Genomic DNA, 23395 nt, shown 5'->3' with positions numbered 1-23395 from the left:
ATCCTTGAACACAGATTGATAAACCATGGATTCTGTAGCACAATATTGTATGTCACAAAGCAAAAAAAATTGCTCAAGAAAAATGTTGGATAACAAGCGATATTTTAAGGAAAATAAATGCTGAAATATTTATTTATTTTAAAGCTCTAAATCCTGACAGAGTCGAGTAGCTTTGTTCCGCAAAGTCTTACAGCTTATAGAAAATTACTATTTCAAATGTCTCTCAAAAACACTGAATGACGGGAACTAAGCTGTTTCTCTGACTCTTGGTCCAAGTGTGGCCTTCTAGCCCTGCACCATGGGCTTCTTCACCCTGTGCTGTGTGCACTGCTCATTGTGTTGGGGGTGGAGGGGTGGGGAGGGGTGGGTGAGTGTGTGTATGGTTGGCAGTGCCTCTCAGTTCACATTGTAATGAATCCAGTCTATCATATTAGCAAAATACGCCTTTCTACCCTCAAGGTTGCTTCATAATTAAATATAAAATAACAGCAATTCGGAAATTTGATTCGGTTTGCTGTTGCTTCCTATGTGGCCTGAAATTATACCCTCTATGATTTGAAAAATATATAACAGAGAATAAACCACTTCAGCAACAATAGAACCTCAAGTAGTGGGTGGATGTTTTATTTGTAGCTTCTTTAAAAATGAGCCATTTTCTGTGTCTTTTTATCCCATTTTCCTCTTCTTCTGAAAGTGGCAACTATTTGAAATGATATGAATATTATGAGATAAGTGTTGATATAAGATTGACAGATGATAAGATGATAATGAGGAGATTTATATATCATTGACTCTGCTGCGTGCTTGGTGTTAACCAATGAACACATCCACTAGCTGTCTGCATCCAAATCCTGTGATCAGAGAAACAAAGTTAAACCTCCACCGTAGGGATGAGTACACATTGTCTTTAATACTGTTAGAGAAAGAAGAATTATGTTACTGCCAAAATGTTAAAACTAAGGAAATAAATGGGTTGAACTTATATGAGGGTATTTCAAAAAGTTCGAGGAAGGGTAGAATCAAAAAGTAAGTTTATTTTTGTGCAAAAAGATTTGAAATTCATGAATAATTTTTTCATGAATGATTTTTACGCATTTTCCAGTAACTTTTAAACACCTCTCAAATGATTGGATTTCAAAATATTTTGTACCAAAATATATTGTTTAATTCCATTCTTCCACGCACTTTTTGAAATACCCTGATTGGCATGTGTGTGTTTGCATGTGCATGTATGTGTGTGTGTGTGTGTTTGTGTGCAGAGGAACAGAGTGATTCAGAGAATATAAATTTCTAATTTCCTTTCAATGTATTTATTTGAGAAGTAGACAGACAGAAAGATACAATGCTCCCATCCAACGGTTCACTCACTGAATGCCCACAACTGCATATAGCTGGGGCCAGTCCAAAACAGAGCCAGGAACTCAACCTAGGATGGCAGGGACCCAGTCAGCTGAGCAGAGTCTGGGATCTGGACTCCAACACAGGCAATCAGAACCAGGACTCCAACACAGGCAATCAGATATGTAACATCAGGATTCCAACTAATGTCTTAAATTGCAAAGCCAAATGCGCCCCTAAAATTTTTTAATGTTAAAAAACTTTGGTTTTCTTCTAACTCAGTTACAAAGGACAAGGAAATAAGAACTAAAATGAGGAAGACTAGTGTGCCATAAGTTGACCTGTGCCACACATGGGAGTGCTTGGGTTTCAGTTTTTGACCGCTCCTGACCGCAGACCCCTGCTGGTGCAGACCTGAGGAGACAGCATTGATGACTAAGCAGTTGGGTTCCTATTACCCAAAGGGGAGATCTGGATTAAATTCCCAGCTATGAACTGCAGTCCCAACCCAGCCCCAGCTATCGTGGGCATTTGGGTAGGAATTCACTGATAGCACTTGTTCCTTTCTCTCTCTCTCTCTCTCTCTCTCTCTCTCTCTCTCTCTCTCTTTCTTTCTCTCTTTCTCTCTCTCTCTTTCTCCTTCCCTAATAAATAGTTTCCTAAAAAAGAAGATAAAATATTTAAATTTGCAAGAAAAAGCAAAGTTTAAGACATTTGTTGGAGTTTGTGAATTGATGGGTGTCTAAGACTCTCAAGGCTACTTCTGAGCCTGAAGTTGTAATAGTCGTAGATTTTTGTTATACTCCATGTACCATGCAAATAACAGGAGAATAACATAAGCCTGTTCCCCAGCTCTTTCAGTGTTTAGTTGTCAGTAAGACTGGGAGGGATGGCAAATTTAGAATTAAGAATTCTCTGGGCTGGCACTGTGGCATATTGGATAAAGCCACCAACTGTGGCACTGGTATCCCGTTTGGGCACCTCTTCGAGTTTCAGCTTTTCTACTTCCAACTCAGCTTCCTACTAATGGGCCTGGGAAATCAGCAGAAGATGATCCAAGTCCATGGGCCCCTGCACCCATGTGGGAGACCCTGAGGAAGACCCAAGCTCCTGGTTTTGGATTGGACCAGCACTGGCCATTGAGGCAATTTGGGGAGTGAACAATGGATAGAAGATCTCTCTCTCTGTCTCTACCTCTGCCTTTCTGTAACTGCGTTTCAAATAAATAAATCTTAAAAAATAAAAAATCAAGAATTTTCATCCCAAAGTACTGAGATTAGTCCTAATGATTAAATACTCTCCAAATCTGCATACTCTCAAGGTTAACAAACAGCAAGAGAAGCATCAGGGACCCAAATGTGGAAGACAAACTTCCTATTGTTTAGTAACGTGGAAAACACAGAACTGTTTAAAAAAGCATCCCATAGGCCGGTGCCGCGGCTCAATAGGCTAATCCTCCACCTAGCGGCGCCAGCACACAGGGTTCTAGTCCCGGTCGGGGCGCCAGATTCTGTCCCGGTTGCCCTTCTTCCAGGCCAGCTCTCTGCTGTGGCCAGGGAGTGCAGTGGAGGATGGCCCAAGTGCTTGGGCCCTGCACCCCATGGGAGACCAGGATAAGTACCTGGCTCCTACCATCAGATCAGCGTGGTGCGCCGGCTGCGTCGGCCATTGGACCAACAATGGCAAAGGAAGACCTTTCTCTTTCTCTCTGTCTCTCTCACTGTCCACTCTGCCTGTCAAAAAAAAAAAAAAAAAAAGCATCCCATAAGGGCACCAGGTTCTAGTCCTGGTTGCCCCTCTTCCAGTCCAGCTCTCTGCTGTGGCCTGGGAGGGCAGAGGAGGATGGCCCAAGTGCTTGGGCCCTGCACCTGCATGGGAGACCAGGAGGAAGCCCCTGGCTCCTAGCTTCAGATTGGTGTAGCTCTGGCCGTAGCGGTCATTTGAGGGGTGAACCAATGGAAGGAAGACCTTTCTCTGTCTCTCTCACTGTCTAACTCTATCTGTCAAATAAATAAATAAATTATTTATTTGAATGTCAGAGTCACAGAGAAAGGACAAGAGGGGGAGAGGCAGAGAGAGAGAGAGAGAGAGAGAGAGAAAGCAAGAGAGAGAGATTGATTTTCCCTCCACTGGTTCACTCCCAAAATGGCCACAACAGCCAAGAGCTGGGCCTGGCCAAAACCAGGAGCCACAAGCTTTTTTGGGTCTCCTGCTTGGGTGGCAGAGGTCCAAGTGCTTAGACCATCTTTCACTTGTTCACCAAGCACATTAACATGTAACTGAATCAGAAGTGAAGCAGCCAGGACTTGAACTGCCAGCCATATGGGATGGCCATGTCACAGGTGGTGGCTTAACCCACTATACCACACTGCTGGCACCCAACATAGTATTCTTCAATGCACTGGGCCAGAGTTTCCCAGTCTTTAGTGCACCTACCCTGATCCTAAAATTACCTGTAAAACAAAGTTTTATGTTTCATTCATGGAGAAAACTATGAGTCATTTTAATCTGATGTAGGCAGAGAATAAAATTCACTATGGGGAAAGATTTTCTGGTTTATCATTAGCTATATTTCATCAAATTCATTACCCACACTTACAGATCTCCAAAGTTTGTCATCAAGGATTAAAATACATCGGCAGAAAATTTCAAATCATTTTCTTTTCTTGTAAGTAGATTTGTGTCTGGAGTAACTAGGATCTTCTAGTTTAGGTGTAAGTACACAGTGGCATCACAGCAATGCATTCTAACATCCGTTGCTGTAGACCTGTATGTTAACCACCTTTTAGCACATGATAAAAATGTTCAGAATTTGTTGACTAAGCCTATTGGCTTTTAAGCTTTGATATCCTTTTCCTCTTTAGCTGCCTTTTGAAAGACCATAAATCTTCAAAGGGTGTGGACATAGTTTCTGACCCAGGGCACAACTATAAGTTCTTCACATTTCCTCATCTTCACCTCTGCTGTCACTTCCGGGAACGCACTGGTGAACCGCTGTTCCTGGTCCCCATCAGAACTGGCTCTGAGGTTTTCCAGATTACTGCACATCACATCCAAGCCAAAGGAGGAAGGCAGCCTGGGGTCAAACACTAGTGGAAACAAATCATTAGTACAAGGCCATTTATTTCAGTACAGCGCCTGCTCTTGAAGGCTTTGTTCTTGGGCCACTCCTTGAGACTCGTTTTCATCCTCAGAATCTGGTTTCTGTAAATTTACACATGGACGGCCCCAAAGAGGAAAAATATGAACAATAGTACACATGGAAGCTTTTCTGGCTTCAGTAATTCCAGTGGTTCAATTACCAATAAATAAATAAATAAATAAATAAATAACAGAAAAACCACACACAGGAGCAAAGCTTATTTGCAACATGCACTCCATTTCTGTAGATGAACAAAGGAATCTTCCTTCACTAATTCTGCAAGTAACTTGTCACAGCGGGTGGGCCGAGGCCTAGTCAAATAATTGTCTTCGTGTACTACCCGCTGTGTCCAATATTGAGTGAAAATGGAAGCCAACCTTAGCTCCAGCTTCTTGCGCGATCCTTCTGTTATTTAAATGATTTTAGTCAGTTTGGGGGAAGCCAGACCTTTATAAATTAACAGCAGGAAAATACCAAAGGTGTCACATTGCATATTTATCATCTTTTTCGTGTAATCCTTAAATATGTATTAAGAAGTGACTGACATAAATTAGGCAGATTTCAGAAGCCACAGGCCGCGGCTTGTGGAGGACCCCCTTCTGCTTGACATTTCATCCTTGTCAAAGATCAAATTATTTTAATTTAGGCTGCAAATTATAAGGAATGAAGACTTCTTTGTGGGAATTCCCTGTGGTAATCTGACTTTTGTTGTTACTGCTGCTTGTCAGTGTGCAAAAGATATAATATGCATGCAAATAAGGTTAAAAAATATGTACTATCTAATTATCCAGCCAGTGCGGCCCACTTGAAAACGGTGGGAGGCCTGACACACAGTATGTGTTTGATTCTTTGAGGCCTGCAGGGTATTTACACAAGATTACTTTTAATTATGAAATTAATATCTGTTTATCTAGAATATATAGTGGTAAGTGAGTATACACAGGAGAAGAAATCTTTAGTAAAAAGAAATCATCTTAATTTCATACATGAAAAGGAGCAAAAATCACTTGTTTCTGGGAAAAAAAGCAAAAGGCATCATCCAGACATCGATTTCATCCTCCTTGAAACAAATTGAATGAGAACTTGGCACTTTCGCTAGAATTTGTTCCTACCCTTGCCAAGTGGGCTCAAGATGTGTTGCTTTATTTCCCAGCTTGTAGTTTTTAGTGAACAGGATACAATGCTAGACTGGGTGTGAGGGCAATGAATGTGGAGATGGAGGTGTGGCTATTTTTTGATATTGTTTTTATAATTTTGGTGTAGTTTTACCTCTCCTAAATCCAGAAATTACAATTGTCATGAAGAATGATGAGTTAGTCGCAGTGATTTGTGTGTGTGTGTGATAAGACGTGGCAAAGGAAGCAACCATACTGCAGATAAACTTTAATTTATGAAAGGCGGATCCCTAACAAAGTTCTTTAAAAAGCAGGGAGTTGTATGTTTACGTCTGCCATCCTATTGACTTACGATCGAAATGGAAAAACGTTTTCTGGGATCTATTTATAACAACTGCCATTTTAGAAGACCCAAAGCCAATGAATAAATAAATACTAATTCCAAAAAAAAGACAGAATAGCCTTGCCATTCTCCACACGTGTCCCTTAGCAGAAATAAACAGAAAACTCAAAAACGTGAAAGTGACCACTGTTGACTATAGCAAAGCCCTGTCTGTTATTAAGTTCCTTAGCTTTCAATGCCCCCAGGACCTCTCCTTGCCTTGCCATCCTGCTTGGAGTTCAGTCCAGTCCAAGGAGCTATCCTTGGTCACTCCTCTGTGACTGAGATCTCCTTGAACTGCTGTTTGTTTTAACCTCTTTTTACTAAAGTCACATAAGTCATTTATTTCCCTGCTCAAAGGAAAATGAAGTGAGATCAGGAATCATTAATTCTGTGTCTGCTTTGCCCTGTCATTGCCTGCCAGTGTACTCTAAATAGGCTGTGAGCATTCCATTTTCCACCCAAAATTTGCCCATCTTTTCCAGAGTCAGTCTCTTGGTAACACTCCGTTAATTTCCAGCTGATCACTTTGGAGACATGAATGTGTGTCTCTCCCAAAGATAACCCTGGTGATTTAATTTGATCATTTAAAAGACTATTAAGGGTGGCCGGCGCCACGGCTCAACAGGCTAATCCTCCACCTAGCGGCGCCGGCACACAGGGTTCTAGTCCCGGTCGGGGCACCGGATTCTGTCCCGGTTGCCCCTCTTCCAGGCCAGCTCTCTGCTATGGCCCGGGAGTGCAGTGGAGGATGGCCCAAGTGCTTGGGCCCTGCACCCGCATGGGAGACCAGGAGAAGCACCTGGCTCCTGCCCTCGGATCAGCGCGGTGCACTGGCTGCAGCACGCCAGCCGCAGCGGCCATTGGAGGGTGAACCAACAGCTAAGGAAGACCTCTCTCTCTGTCTCTCTCTCCCTCTCACTAACTCTGCCTGTCAAAAAAAAAAAAAAAAAAAAAAAAAGACTACTAAGGGTAACTGGTTAATGTTAGTAGCTGCTTTATCTTTCATATTGACATTTAGGGTAAGCATTTAAGTGCCCTTGAAAAGCTTATTCAGAAATGACAGGATTATGGATTTAAAAGCCCTTGATAAAAAATAAGAAAAAAAGAAGAGATCAAGTACAGGAAGAGAAAACATCTTAACGGTGTCTTTCTTTCCCAGTGCGATGGGGTACAGATAGATCTGATCAACATCTCCCTGGAAGGAATCGCTATTTTGAACATACCAAGCATGCATGGAGGATCCAATCTTTGGGGAGAGTCTAAGAAAAGACGGAGCCATCGCCGAATAGAGAAAAAAGGGTCTGATAAAAGGACCACACTCACAGATGCCAAAGAGTTGAAGTTTGCAAGTCAAGGTAAGCTTTGCAACAATTGGTTGTTAAATTGATGGTTAGTCGGCCTTCCAAGATTACCATCAAATGAAAGTTTTCCATTGCATTATAACAACGTGTATTTTTATGTAGTTGCATTTTTCATGATAGCTCTCCCTGTTTGATTAACTTATAATAGATTCAGAGATTACATCTAAACTACCTGTAGTTTTCATGGTTTTTGTTTTTGTCTTATATTCTCCTTTGTATTACCTCCTCTCATGGAAAATAAAATGCCTATTGGGAACTGAGTAGATCATGAAATGGGGTATATGGTACACAAAGCTCTTCTGGAATGTGATCCTCTTGGTCACAATATTCCGGTTGTTATGACAAGGGCCTACCCAAGGTTTTACTAAGCTTGTATTCTAAGGGACTTTATGCTGGCCTTGTTTCAGTCAAACTGTGCCATCAATGTTCTCTTATATTAAGCTATAATCTAAGTACCATATATAACAGGATATATAAATATCCCACAGTAAATTTTGACTACCTGCTGTAATTTTTCCAGAAATTTAATAGCAGCAAGGAAACCGTGAATAAAGGACTAACAGCATAGGAAGGCATAGCCATGGTCGGGATCAACCCTATTGTAGTAGGGTCTGTGGTGGGATGTGAAGCCTTACTCTTGTGGTTGTACTTCCCAAAGAGATCAACGTGATCATATCTAAGAACTGAACGTGGAAGAGTGATGTATGTATTTAGTGTAGGATACTTCTTTCCCCTTACCTAATACGATGACACTGAGAATGCAAGAAAACATTTTATCTCAGCTCAGTCCAGTGAGAAAAAATTACAAAGACACTGTGGACTTAAGGGTCCAGTATAAATTAATTAGATCATTAATGGAATAAGATGGGATGATGAGTGTGGACTTGACAATAGTAGGCATCTGTTGACTTAGCACCTGGCTCAAGTTTCAGCACTGGGCAATGACTTCTGTCCAGGGTAGTTTGATGTCATTTGAGGGTTGTGAGAGGTTGATGGGGAAAGTACTAGCACTCCTCTTTTACAAAATGCTTGCAAGAACTTGATGGTAACATGAAGCTTTGATGCCTCTGAAATGTACGTTATGCGGAAGACCTGTATAACTCAATATAAGCAAGGTGTTAAAGTGATGAAAATACTTTACAGACTGGAATACAATTGTATGAAACATGGAGGAAAATAGAAATGTATACAAAAATGAGAGGTTTAATAAAGCATAAGTATAATAAAAATAAGTATAAAATTATTAGTTTCTATAAGTTATTGATATTAATGCTGAATTAATAAGTGTATTTAAATTTGAATTTAACTATAAGATTTGTACATTTCTGGTGCTGGGGCTGTGACACAGAAGGTTAAGCCTCTGCCTGTAGGACAGGCATCCCATAATGGTACTGGTTTGAGTCTTGGCTGCTCCACTTCTGATCCAGCTCCCTGCTAATGCTCCTGAGAAGGCATTGGAGGCTAGCCAATGTGCTTGGACCTTTGCCTCTCATGTGGGAGAACCTGGATGAAGCTCTTGGCTCCTGGGTTCAGCAAGACCCAGCTCCAGCTGTTGTTGCTATAGGGGGAGTGAGCAAGGGGAGGGAAGACCTCTCTTTCTCTTTCTCTCTTTCCTCCTGTCTCTTTATCTCCTTGCCTTTCAAATGAATGAATAGAATATTAAAAAAAGATTTGTACATTTCTAAGAACAGTCAAATATTTCTAAGTGTCAGCATTAGCTTAAGGACCATTCTAAGACTTTTTGAAATCACACTAATTTTATTATTACATATATATTCATTGTGTCCCTCTCTTCAAATACTTTAAAATAAACATGTATGTGTGTGTGTGTGTGTGTATATATATATATATATATATAAAACTGTGTATATGAGGGACTTGAAAAAGTATGTGAACATTGCAGTGAGCTTGTATCTGCATCCCACTTTGGAATACCTGAGTGTACTCCAGCTCCAACTCCAGCTTCATGCTAAAGTGGACTTCTGTAGGCAATGGTGATGGCTCAAGAAATTGGGTTCCTGCCATTCCCACATGGGATACTTGGATGGAGTCCATAGCTCCCAGCTTCTATCTTGACCCATCTCTGGCTGTTGAGGTCATTTGAGGAGTGAAAAAGGACATAGGAGCTCTCTCTTTTCTCTGTCTCTTTCTCTCTCTCTAGCGCTTGCTCTTGGTGTATGTGTGTGTGTGTGTCTCAAATAAATAATTTGGTTTAGCTATTTTTTTAAAAAGAGATGTTAATTTGGTGCAAAATTTTTTTGAAGTCTATGCATAGTTTTTTTCAAAGTCCATATTTTCCAAGAACTTTTCAAAGACCCCTCATTTATATCCACTCAAAATCATATATACAGAATAATTTCCAGATTTTCTTTTTCTGTTTGGTCAGTACATCACTTGGCATATTCTTTGCATGTGTACATTCCAGATATTCATGCAAATTGATGCTCAATGGCTCAGCTACCAACTACATTCATCCACTGAGCTGTTGAAAGTTTCCAAGACATGTGGCTGTGCTTTCACCAGACAAACACCTATGCAGCCTCTGTAGAGAGGCTGCAGACCTGATTTTCCCCTATCATACTCTACTTGTTGCAGAAAAACACCCCAAACTAGTTGGATGTGTGGCTAGGGAGCCCCCAAATCTGGTCCATCTGCCCAGCACACAGAAAGCCAGTCATTGACACCAGGACAGTGGAAGGAAGTAGATACCTACTGCAAAGCACTGAGCAAGGAGCCAGGTAGCTACTGCTTAATTCCTAGGCTCCCTGAGGAGTCGGCTGTGAAGGTTCTTAGAGACTGGAATTGGGGCTGAGAGGCACATGCTCAGCTCATGTCCACATTCCTTGTTGTTTAGTGGTGCTTGGAACCTTCCTCTGATTGGTTGCTGATGTTATGCTCTGTAGGGAATTTTTACAATGGCCAGGGGTGGCAGGAGTTATATGGAAGCAGTAGTTACCTTCTTCCTGAAACCTGCAGTTTCCCTGCCTAAATTTGGAGTTCCCCCTAAACAAATCCCTCAGACAACACTGGCCAAAAGGTTTTTATCTGGTGGAGAAGCCGATGACTTCTTGAGCTCATGGATTGGTACCTTGTTGGGCTGGCTGTACACCTCCCTCAACTCAGTGAATTCCATTTGATAAGGGACAGGCGAGCACACCTTGGGCTTAAGGAGCAGACAGGTGGGTGGGCCCTATCTTTATATTCTACAGGCATGAACTCCCCCTCCCTTGATAGGCTTGTCTCAGGTGTGCACATTGGGAGGAAAGCACAACAACCCAGCCTCCAGCATTGCCATAGAACACAAGTGCCCACAACTGTAGGAGAAGCTCTCTCTTCTTTCCCTTTAATTGTGTTAGCACTCTGCTTTGTCAGGAATCAGATTCTTAAAATGTTAACTTACAACTTTTCTAACATGACTTGGTAAAACATTATCAGAAGTTTCAGCTGCATTGGTACAGACACTGGTTTTCATGAACTTTAGAAAATTTTTTGGGGGGAGAGGGTGGGTGGTGAATAGGGAAGTCATAGAATTAAATTTGTGTAAGTGTTCATAATCCTTTACAGATATGTCATTACCCAAAGGAGCAAGGTCAAGTTTGTAGCATTATGTGTATTAAGTAGTACATGAACTAGGACTCCACACAATTCATTTGGATGTAATTTTTTAGAACCCTTCTCATTCATAAGTTCAGAATATTTTCAATTAATAAACTCATGGGTTGGAAATTTTACTGTTGACTCAATTTACTTAAACAAATGTGAAGAAACTCATTTAATTGCATTATTGTTCCAGCAAAACATTCTAAAACAGTTGGATGCTATTCTGAAATATATTCACACTCACACTCATCTAATCCAGTGGACGTTTTATTTGTGTGTAGGTGTTTATGTTTATAAATACAAATGAGTATATATAGACAGCATAGTCTTTAAGCAAAGCTGTAAAGTAGGCCCATTGGTCTTCAGTGTTAATATTTAATCTTCCCTGTGTCTTTAGTAGCTGAGTTCATCTTTGACTCCTCCTCTGCTGAATTAGCCTCAGAAAGATGTCTAATAAATTCATCCACATTAATGTATAAATGACTGATTGCAGATGAAAGTAGAGGTATTTGCATTTAAAAGATACAAAGGCCTTCAGCTGAAACATTATTTTTCAGACTGTTCTGTTGAGTTATAACAGAAATTCTTCAACAATCCTGTAAAAACTTGGTTCAAATTCATTGCCATGTTTCAGAGCAATTTTTAAAAGTCTGTAATAAAAATATATGTAACTGTTCTACACATACATTTTATCATATTAACAGTTCTGAAATCATTAACCTGTGTCACCAAAAACAGCTTCCCCTTTGCCTCTCTTCCTCTTCCTCTTTTGTCTTCCTCAGTAGATGGACGGATAGAGAGATATTCATGCCTACACATCCACATTTATAAACGTATGTACATGTAATTGAACAAATAATGATGACATTGATTGGAAAGTCTGTAGCTCTACAAGGGTCATTTTTAAAAATAAATCTTTGAGGGTTCCTGTCCTGCCTACTCCACTTCATATCCAGTTCCCTGCTAATGAGCATGGGAAATCAGTGGAAGATGGCCCAAGTTCTTGGGCCCTGCACCTAAGTGGGACACCTGGAAGTAACTCTGGGCTCCTGGCTTCAGCCTTTCCCAGATCTGACTGTTGCAGCCATTTCGGGAGTGAACAAGTAGGTGGAGTACCTTTCTCTCTGTGTACGTCCCATCCTCTTTTCTGTAACTCCGCCTTTCAATGAAATATATATATATATATTTGTAGTCTCGTATATATTACTATATGTATTAGAATATTTAAATGAGGAGAAATGGAAAAATAGGGACATTACCACCACAGTGCATGGGGACCAGATGCAAAGACAAACAAACTAAGGTAATTTTCTTTGACATGAACACCACGCAGCACTTAGCAATCAGGGGAAGTAAAAACAAGATCTGCGTTTGACACAGCAGACATCATCTGTGTCCCATTTAAAAGTGCCTGAGTTCAAGTCCTAGATCTAATTCCATTTCCACCTTTCTGCCAATGCATACTCTAGGAATAAGCAAGTGATGGCTCAAGTACTTGAATCCCTGCCACATGGCAGACCTACACTGAGATCAGGGCTCCTGGCCCTGATCTGACGCAGCCTTAGCTGTTGGGAGTATTTTGAGAGTGAACCTGCAGATGCAAGATCTCTCTCTCTCCCTCTCTCTTTGTCCCCTTCAAGTTAAATAAATAAGTAAATAAATAAATAAATAGAGCAAGATGACAATATGAATATTTTGATTGAAAATGACTAAAATGCCCATAAATTTTTAAAAGTATTTTTGCTCCAAAATAAATTGCAATAATTAACTGCTTTCCACAAATAATAGGCTGATGTTAGCTTATGAATCAGGCACACTTTTGTCAGAGAAGATTTCATTGCTAGCTGCAAATGAGCCAGCCATGAAATTGAAACATTCCAGAAGTGTTTTACAGAATAAATAAATTCGACTAGTTGAAATTTTGGGTGAATATCTAAACCACAGATAGCAAGTAACATCAGTAACAACATGTCATAAATTTGTATTGACCAAGGTAGAAAATTACATTAAACTTATCTTTGAATACGAACTTTTTAATCAAAAAGTGAGAATCTGTCAAGAAATGTGAGCCATGTTAGTTATTCTAATTGGTTGAGGATAAAAGTCTATATTAGACTTCCCAGTAATGCAGTCAGAATGGTTGATGATGGCCAAGTGAGGTGTATAAGGTTCATACCATTTAAATGCATATCTGTCCATAACAGGATAGTGTCTGTGTCGTACAACTAAAACACGATGCAGACATCAGCAAAAAAAAAAAAAAAAAAAAAAAAAAACATGGCTGTGACACTGTAATTGTCTTCATCAAAATAGCTCTATTAATTTCATACCAGAAGTTTTAGCAATTTGAACTTCTAATATGTATTGGTACAAATTAAATTGTTAAACCCTTTTATTTACTGATCTTTGAAATACTGCTTCGTTTGCAAAAAAAAAAAAAAAGTTGTTGACTACTTTAAAAAGTTTGAAAACCACTGAGCAAAAGCAATTACATGCAAACCATAGAGTCTCAAGCCTTTGCCAGAAGCTGAGAGAGGTACTGCCAGCAGCAGCTGGACTTCCTGCTTGAAATCTCATTAAGTGAGTAACTGCCTACCCTGCGTGTGGCTACAGCTAGCCAGGTACCCGTCACACAAAAGTTTGCTTAAAAAATGAATTCACAGGTTTTGCCATCCAAGACATTTTCAATGATTTCATTCACTTTTACCAACACTTGCTTTTTTTTTTTTTTTTTTTTAATTTGGGCAGAATTTCCTAAAACCCAATGAGCACACACTGATGAAAAATGAGATGGATCAGCAGGTGCACAGGGGAATGTGAAGTTTGATAGCTTTAGAGTTACTACTACACTTGTCTTCTCTTTGTAGTAAGAAATGCTAGTATTATTTACTTATTTATTTATAGTGGTACTATAAATTTTCTTTTTTGAAATAAATCCATTTGAATAAGAATAGAGTACAATAACTAAACTAAGTACTTATACCAGAGGTTCTCAGATACGGTAAAGAATGACTGAAGTTTAGAAAAGCCACATTCAGCCACTGCTGCCGTTTATACCCTTTCATATCTTTCATAAAGTCCCATTTGTGAAGACAATGTAAGCATTATTTTTATTTATCAGTATGTTCTTGCATAAAATTCACTATCATTTCCCGCAGAATAAACTTTTCTCCGTATTGGAAGAGACCACCTGATTATCTGACAAGTAAATGACTTCATTATTATTAGCTCTTTTTTTTTAATTTCCAGAAATTAAGAAAGAAACCCAAAACAAGCCAATTCAAACCAAACTGCTCAGAGATAATAAATGAGAATAAGAACACACAGCAACACAAATTTCTTTTGTCTCTAGAGATAAATAAGGTTGTTAACTCCAATGCCTTCATCTTTAACATCAGAGATCTAGTGGAGTCCCTGGCTCCTGGCTTCAGCCTGCTTCTGCACTGGCTGCCAGAGGCATTTGTGGAGTGACCTGCCAATGGAAGATCTCTCTGCCTGTCTCTTCCTCTCTTTCATCTATAAATCTTCCACCCTTCCCTGTCTCTGTCTCTGTCACTCTGTGTTTCAAAGAAATACATAATCAAATAAATAAAATAACTATTAAAAAAAAAACAGGAGTGTTGAGCTTTGGAAGAAATGAGAATATTCTTTGCTTTCTATATATTGTAATACTCAAGTGCACAAAGAGTGTTTGATGAATAAGACTGAAATTTCTGCTCCTTGTAAAAGCCATTCTTTTCTGGAAGTAGATGACAGTGGACATTTGGCATCCATTAGTACCAATTTCTTTTAGATATCTCTGTGGGTTATTTAGGGTAATTTAGAAGGCAGTGTTTTAAGTTATCTAAATATAAATGTGACATTCATTTTAGAACTGTAGATGATGTATTTGGCATTCAAACACCGGCAAGCAGAACAATTTCCAAGCATTTAAATTCAGTGATTAAATCATTTAAATTTAGAAACAAGAAAAAGATTTCAGGCAGCATTATTATACCTGGATGTTACAATTATTGAGGAAAAAATGACAGCATTTGAGATGTTGCATTTCACAAACATATGTACTACATAAACCGCTGGCATGGTGATTTCATTGATTAAATATTGATAGATCCAAACATTTGCTACCTAATAACCTATAGGGAGGTATCTCAAAATGATTCTTAATTATATGTTTGTAAATAAATCTTCTGATAATTTTCAACAATGACTAGGCTAATAATAACATAATAAAGATATCTAAATATCAAAATGACTGTTTGAAATTTAAGATTACAAGACAGACCTGGGTATCTTACTGTGATGACTCTGCTATTTTTATTTATGTTTTTAAGGTAGGTTTGTTTATTTATTTATTTGAAAGAGTGATGGAGAAAGAGAGTCACAGAAAGAGATCTTTGATTTGCTGGGTCACTCTGCAGCTGGCCAGAAATGCCAGGCCTGACCATGCCTGAGGGAGGAGTCAGGAACTCCTTCCCATCTCCCACATGGGCAGCAGGGGCTCAAGTACCTGGGCCATGTTCCTTAGCCTTCCTAGGCGCATAAGGAAGGTGCTGGATCAGAAGCATGGGAGCCGGGACTTGAACCTGCACACCTATGGGGGATGCCAGTGTCATAGGCAATGACTTAACCTGCTGTGCCACAATCCCGGTCCCTCTCTCTGCTATTTTTCATAAATGTCATGCTTGGAAAGCCTGCCAAGTGACAATAAAAAGAGATTAGAGGATATAATGTACATTTCTTATATGTGCAAATAATAATGTTTTCCAAAATAGGATCAGACCAGGTACTCCTGTGTTTGGTCTGCCTGATCTATAAAAGCATGTGTATTATCAAAAATCCTTTATGAAACTCTTACTTGCCATGGGATAAAAAGCCTCATTGAAATTGCTAGCCTGCTAGAAATTTGGAGAGCAGAAACCAGAAAAAATAATAAATAATTAATACTTCAGGAGTCACAGAAACACCAGATGACGGTCGTTAGAACACTCTCCTGTCCTTTCTAGGGCTTCATGAACTCCATCAATGCCTTCTTTTCTGGTTATGGTTATTGCCCAATTTCCCTTGTAAATACTCAACATTTCAACATCTCACAGGCGTTATAATTCTAGAACTAAAATCCAACATGCAGTCTAATTCTAGGAGTTCTTATGGAAGGATTAGTAAGGCCTCAAAGTTGTTCATATAAATATGAGTCATAATTTAAATGGAAAAGTGCCATTTTCTAAGATGAAAATGAAATCGTTGCCATTGTGGTTTCCTTCTTGAAAAACAGTAGAAATTAGAGAAACAGATAAAAACTAAAACTGTAGACGGGAATGACTGAACAAGGAGCAACTTGCTTTCACCTAATGAATCTAAGAACACTGGAGGAAAGTGAATTTTTAGTGGTGGCTGCATTTTGAAAATTTGGTGCAGGGGAAGAAAGAAGGGGATTTCATTACTCGGGTTTCTGGTTTTTTGTTTGTTTGTTTTGTTTTGTTTTTGACAGATAGAGTTAGAAAGAGAGAGAGAGAAAGAGAGAAAGGTCTTCCTTCCATTGGTTCACTCCCCAAATGGCCGCTACAGCTGGCACACGGATCCGAAGCCAGGAGCAAGGTGCTTCCTCCTGGTCTCCCATTCGATTACTCGGGTTTCTAATTAAGGCTAAGGTTTGTGAATCCTATGTGACTTCTGAGACAGAATGCCTTCTTCGTTTCTAAAATCCTAAGTGCTATCCTGAGACCCTTCTACATTCCAAACTGTGGATTTTAACTCCAGAGAAGGACGGACAGTGCAAGTGCGGGCCCAGGTCACTTCCATAACTGCAGAAGACAGTGATCTGTCAGTGTCTTGTTTGCCTCTGAGACGTGTGGGTTCTATCCTGTGTCTACTGAAAACTCATGGTAGCTCATCTGCCAGTGTAAGGCTTCATCATGTCTCTTTAAGTAAAATTACTCAGGTAGTAATAGAAATATAAAGCAGATTTCTAAGTTAAATAAGGGAATGTCAAAGAGTTGGCAGAAAATAAAATTTAAAGAACAGTTCACTTTACTCTAAGAACTTTGGAAATAGGTACATATGCATATGAGTAGTATAAACCTCAACAAATTCAATAACACTAATAATGTGCTCTCAAATAGTAGTCAAATAAGGATTCCAAATATGAGACCATCCTCACACATTTCCTAAATATAAAGCCCTAATAGCAATCTAACCCTTTGAGGGAGGTGATTCAAAGCTAAGACAATAAATATCTCCCAGAGAATGTGAGGTATTTTTTTAATCTGTTATCAGACATATGATGATAAATTGGGGAGAATTTTTAAAAATTGTAAACACAGAGTGGTCAAAAACACATGAAGTCAGCTACATAAAGTGTTTTGTTTTTTTTTGTTTGTTTGTTTGTTTGTTTGTTTGTTTTTGACAGGCAGAGTGGATAGTGAGAGATAGAGAGCCAGAGAGAAAGGTCTTCCTTTGTCGTTGGTTCACCCTCCAATGGCTGCCGCAGCCAGTGCACTGCAGCCGGGGCACCGCGCTGATCCGAAGCCAGGAGCCAGGTGCTTCTCCTGGTCTCCCATGGGGTGTAGGGCCCAAGCACTTGGGCCATCCTCCACTGCACTCCCGGGCCATAACAGAGAGCTGGCCTGGAAGAGGGGCAACCGGGACAGAATCCAGCACCCCAAATGGGACTAGAACCCAGGGTACCGGCGCCGCAGGCAGAGGATTAGCCTATTGAGCCGCGGTGCTGGCTACATAAAGTGTTAAATTTAAACCATGACTGTATTTTCTTCCATTGGTATCAACCACATTTTCTCTTTTATCATGACAGAAAATAGTGACCAAGAAAGCTATAACATGACACTAGGAACTCAATTTTAATTGCACTGTTTTGCGGGAGGACATCTCATTTAAAGATTTTAGATCACAACAGGAGACACATCTTTGCTTTATCTGGCTCTATTTATAACTTTATTTTTCCTGATAAACCTAGTGGATGTGAGGAAATAACCACACTCCAGCACCTAACTCATGCACACATTGGCCATGGAAAGGGTATAGTGGAGTCTGGAAGAAAGCGAAGAAACCTGTTGTTGAACAACCAAATCCCACCGTCTACTTGGTTAACTCTGAGCTATGTGAATTTAAAATAACTGAAATAACTAGCCACTGGAGTTACATTGCCATGGGTTTACTTTACATGAATACAGTCCTTTATTATGTAGAGTTAATTAACATATGATGGATATTGTCAAATTTATTCAGTTACGTGCCTGTGGAAACTGGGATCCATATAGATCCCAGCTCTGCATGCTGAGTCATCATTCTTCCAGCTTAATGAAAATGGTTCCGTTGTTCTTCCTTTGGTAAACTATGGATACATAAGGTGTTTTTTTTCTTTTCTTTTAATCTCTATCTCAGCTATAGTCTTTTGGTTGCTGTACACTCCCAGTTATTATTCAGATTAAACTAAATATTGAGTCCTTACTATTATAAGGTGACAGTCATTTGAAAAAAGACTAAAAATCTCCATGGATAAACATGACTAATTTAAATAATCCCTGAGGAGCTTTTTTGAGAAAGTTAAATGCCTGGTAAATGCCTCACTGTTATTCTAATTATCTCATAATATAGCACAAACTAACAATCTCATTTCATCTTTTTATTTACAAAACTGCTCCCATTATCATTATATTTTACCTGCTCAAGCTTTGAAAGATTGCTCCTGGTTGAGAGATTCATTAGGAGAATAATTATATTATATTTCACAGATTGGCAGAAAGAAAATGTATCTTTGAACAATTCCATTTCCCTGAACAGTTGTTCATTTCAGGGTTGAAGACAGGTCTATTAAATACTTTCTACCCTTTTTAAACATGTCAAAGCTAACCATTAATACTGAAATTAGTAATTTGGATCCGATGTAATGAGAGAATCAGCTGCTATTTGTAAAACTCAGTTTCTTTGAATGAAACACAGCATAACAATATTTAAAACATACTGAACAAAAAAAGCATTAAGAAATGTACTTATGCAGAGGGGAAACATAACAACTGGGAAACTTCCTGGTCTCATGGGGATCCTTGACTTCAAAATTGAAAACAAGAGACTTTTATTAAAGAATGTGGTGAACAGCAGGCCACCCCACAGGCAGAGCAGCACTGTGTGCGGTTGGGGCTCCAAATGTACGGGGCCCAGGAAATGTATGCTAATATCCAAGTGGAATATTCATCTTATTTCTGGAACAGGGGCTGCCATTTCCAGGAATTAGGGGTCCACCTCTTTTCTTTCCTTATATGGTCATGCCCATAGGTTGCAGGGAAAGTGTTATGCGAATGAATTACAATGAGGGTACAAGAAAGCTAGAGGTTGGGTTACCATTACTCTGGATGTCACGTTGGACCCAATGGACTTGAATCAGTTTTGTTTTGTTTTTTTGCCTGAATCTTTATTATTTTAGCCTGCTTCCTAGTAGGTGGAGGTGGGTCTTGGCCACTTACTACCTTAATGATTTAAATTCATGTCTCTTCTGATAGTTAAAGCCCTTAGCATATTTGCTTTTTCCCTATAAATCCTTCTGGATCCAAAAATATATTTAAATCATATTTTCTTAGTAAGTCTATGGCAAATTTTCAGAATCTCTTTGATAGAAAAATAAAGTGATAGAAAACCAACTGATATCAACAAATTCCTCTTTTAAATTTAAGAAAAAGTTTCATAGCTGGCATTGTGGCATAACAGGTGAAGCCATCGCCTGCAATGCTGTTATGTCATGTGGGCACTGGTTTGGGTACCAACTACTCCACTTCCCACTGGCTCCCTGCTAATGTGCTTAGGAGGCAGCAGATAATGGCCCAGTTGCCTGGATCCCTGCCACCCACAAGGGACTCCTGGATGAAGGTCCAGTCTCCTGACTTCAGCCTGGCCCATTGTGGCCATTTGGGGTGTTAACCAGCGAATGGAAGCTCTCTCATGCTCTCTCTCCCTCTCTCACTTCTCTGTAAATGTGCCTTTCACATAAATAAATTGTTAAAAAATATTAGGAAAGGTTCTTAGGATTTGTGATTAAAGGTCTTTTCAAAATTAAAAGGAGTCACATGCATGAAACTGTGACTTCAGTTAAAAAATAGGTCTGAGACACAGCATTGCTTCTCCGAATATAGATGCTGTGAAAGAAGCTCTCTTTGGCCACACACAAGAGAATACTTAAATGTCTCTGGTGCTGCAGCAGTAATGCTGTGCTAATGAGTGATGGTTTTATGACACTTTCTGTACTTCCCAAAGAGTTCTCAAGGTGCGGTCTTTTCCGTACAGCATGGCACTGACCAGTTCACCATGGCTGAAGTACCAGGGTTCCAGAGAGCATGGGGAAAGCAGGCATCCAGGGCAGGTTTCCCCAGTTGGAAGCTACTACAGATGCTCTCTGGACAGGAAAAAGACAACAGTTGTGTCAAGTTTAGATGGCAGTGTAGAAATGTGTGCAGGAGCTCTCACAAATGCGCAATAAATTAATCTGTGTGTCTCATTCTTGAAAGTATGGAACTAAAATGTGCTGGCATATTAACAGTGCTATTTTGAATTGGAGGCTGAATCTTGGGGTTTGTGTCTTTTTGTCGTTAGATATTATTCTAAAAATTCATTAATTTGCTTTTTGTTGATGAAACTATTTGTTCAAAAAGTGTTTCAATAAGTTCTTTGTCTCCCATTGTTTCTTGAAGATAGACTATTTTAGATTTCTGTTGCTGTTTTGGTTTGGGGGCTTTTTTTTGGTTTCTCGTTTCTGCTGTTTGAATATTTTATATATAAGTTATCTTGTAAACATTACTTTTCATCCAAATGTTCATATGAAAGTCAGCAATCAACAAAGAACTATAACAGGTGTTCTCATTCTTGAGCAACAGAATGAATGTACTGTTTATGGTACAGACTGAGCTTTAACTTCCTTTGCAAGTCAAGAAACCGTTCTGTTATCCAAAACATTGCAAACAAACAAAGATGAAATAAATGAATTAGTCTACGCATAACAGTTGAATTAACCTAAAAAGGAAAAAAAAAAAAGAACCTGACATTTTAAATCCCAGTGGTAGACTTCAGTAAATCAGAGCTATTACTGATGAGCAAAGTCCTGCATTTCCTGTTTTAAGTGTGTGTGAGTATGTGTGTGTGTGTGTGATTGCTTGTGACCTTGGATGTTGAAGAAAGGCTAATGGACAAGCATGTATCGAAATTAGCAAAATAAAAACACCGCTTGGATACCAAGTGTTTTGGAAGAGTCTCAATCTGTAACCAAAGCATAGCTTTAAGGGGAAGGTGGCCTGGGCAAGGGTGCAATTTTTGTTTTCATTGAAGGAGCTTTTTTTGAGTAGGGTAGGACAAACAGATTCGTATCAAGAATACAAATCACGATGCTGTTATCCGAAGGGAGCAGGAGAGAAATAGGGAAAGGAGTGAGGAGGAGGGGACTTCTTTTCGTCTATTCCACATCACCCTTTGGGAGTAACTTGTTCCACAGATGTCATCACTTCCCCTCCTCCAGACGGGCAGGCCTATCCCACCATGGTGCTTTTGTTTCTTTGACTATCTTTTGAAAGGACAGAAAGTGGAGAGACAGAGAGGGGTCTCCCACTCTCACAAATGCCCGCCAACAGGTGCAGCTAAGCCAGGCCAAGGCCATGGGCTGGGAACTCTATCTGAGTCTCACACCTGGGTGTCGGGGACTTAAGGACGCAAACTATCACCTGCTGCCCGCTGGGGTACTTTGTCACACGTGACTGAACAGTGCAGCACAGTCACTCCTGCTTAGGGGCCAGAGGACAGTGGCTTCTATGATGTGGAGAAAATCTTTGTCTCACTATGTCTTGATTTTTCTTTCCATTTTTGGTTGAGTCTTCCTGTGATATTTAAAGAAGAAATAGCCGGCGCCACGGCTCACTAGGCTAATCCTCCGCCTAGCGGCGCAGGCACACCGGGTTCTAGTCCCGGTCGGGGCACCAGATTCTGTCCCGGTTGCCCCTCTTCCAGGCCAGCTCTCTGCTGTGGCCCAGGAGTGCAGTGGAGGATGGCCCAAGTGCTTGGGCCCTGCACCCCACGGGAGACCAGGAGAAGCACCTGGCTCCTGCCATCAGATCAGCGCCGTGCGCCGGCCGCAGTGCGCAGGCCGCGGCAGCCATTGGAGGGTGAACCAACAGCAAAGGAAGACCTTTCTCTCTGTTTCTCTCTCTCACTGTCCACTCTGCCTGTCCAAAAAAAAAAAAAAAAAAAAAGAAGAAGAAGAAGAAGAAGAAGAAGAAGAAGAAATATCATATTCCATTGGTCAGGGGAAAAAAATCGTCATACTGATTGGTTTATCTTGCAAAGAATTCTCATCTCACTTCTGGCTATTTCTCCTACTTTGGTTTCAAGTCTTTAGGCGTGGACTTTGAAAGGTACTGCATTTCTTACAGACAGGCTTTGAGTTTTAGCTTTCTGGCTCGTATGCACGTGGCTAGAATAGGTTCAGAGGTAAAGACAGAAGAACACCTGTGAACTCAGACCTACTGATAACTTGGCTAAGTCTGGTTCATAACCTACGTAAGTGGACGTAGTCATTTCTGACTTTTCTACCTCATAGTGTAACCTGGGCATCTCAGTGCACTTAAAAACAATCATTTACTAATAGGAAGGTGAGGTAGTGTGTTGGTCTACCTTCTGTTACTCGTAACACAGCACCACAGACTGGGTAAGTTGTAAAGAAGAAGTGATTTATTGTGGCTCGTGGTTCTGGAGGTACAAAGCTGGGGATGGCCTTCTTGCTGACCCAGCTCCAAGGCGGCAATGGGTGTCACTTGGCGAGAGACAGGGAGTGTGTGTGTGTGTGTGTGTGTGTATATATGTGCCTTCTGATGGGTCTTGCTCTCATCAAACCACCAGGAGGCAATCCTGGGGGCTCCATCCTAATGACTTTACCTAATCCTCATTATGTCCCCCAAAGCCGCATGTCCAAACAGCACAGATGGGTGAAGTTCAGCCCACTTAACTCCACAATGGCAAGTAAGGGCAAGTAAACTCCTGTGTGAGTGTTGACCGAAAAACCACACTGGAGCCATAACAGTGGGTCCTATTGTTATTCTCCCATGAAATTCAGAATGTGCAGGGGGTGTCGAGGATCACCACTCTGGAATGTCTGAAGTGCTTCCAACACTTGGCCCGAATTTGTGAAAGAGAAAGGGGAGGTTAAGGGAATGAATGATGGCACTACAGAAATTAGGAAAATAAATAGGACCACATTTCAGTTCATGAGAAATTTTTCCTTTTCTAAAACACCTCCAGGGCAGTGACAATGGTGACGATCTCAAGACTTGACATTTTGAAGGGAGATCCATGGGAAAATCATGCCCTCACTGCTCTCTGACCCACCTTAAATGCTGTTTCTATAACACTTTCTGAAGAAGGGGAGTGACTCCTTTTAGAATATTTGTCCCAGTAAAAGCCAATT

The 23395-nt window shown here is 40.2% G+C and overlaps 1 protein-coding gene across 9 annotated transcripts in view; it reads left to right on the top strand.

Moving 5' to 3' along the window:
- Positions 1-23395, top strand: part of DGKB (diacylglycerol kinase beta) — a 781129-nt gene that overhangs the window by 576437 nt on the left and 181297 nt on the right. For all 9 annotated transcript variants that reach the window (XM_089315158.1, XM_089315157.1, XM_089315159.1 and 6 more), the window contains one exon: positions 7140-7335. In XM_089315158.1, coding sequence (XP_089171284.1) covers positions 7140-7335 — 196 coding nt within the window. The remainder of the gene's footprint in view (positions 1-7139; positions 7336-23395) is intronic.

Source organism: Oryctolagus cuniculus, chromosome 16 (assembly GCF_051225735.1).
Source record: "Oryctolagus cuniculus isolate XC-2025 breed Fujian yellow rabbit chromosome 16, ASM5122573v1, whole genome shotgun sequence".
Lineage (NCBI taxonomy): Eukaryota > Metazoa > Chordata > Mammalia > Lagomorpha > Leporidae > Oryctolagus > Oryctolagus cuniculus.
Note: the sequence above shows the minus strand (reverse complement) of the source record. Positions and strands in the feature narration are given on the sequence as shown.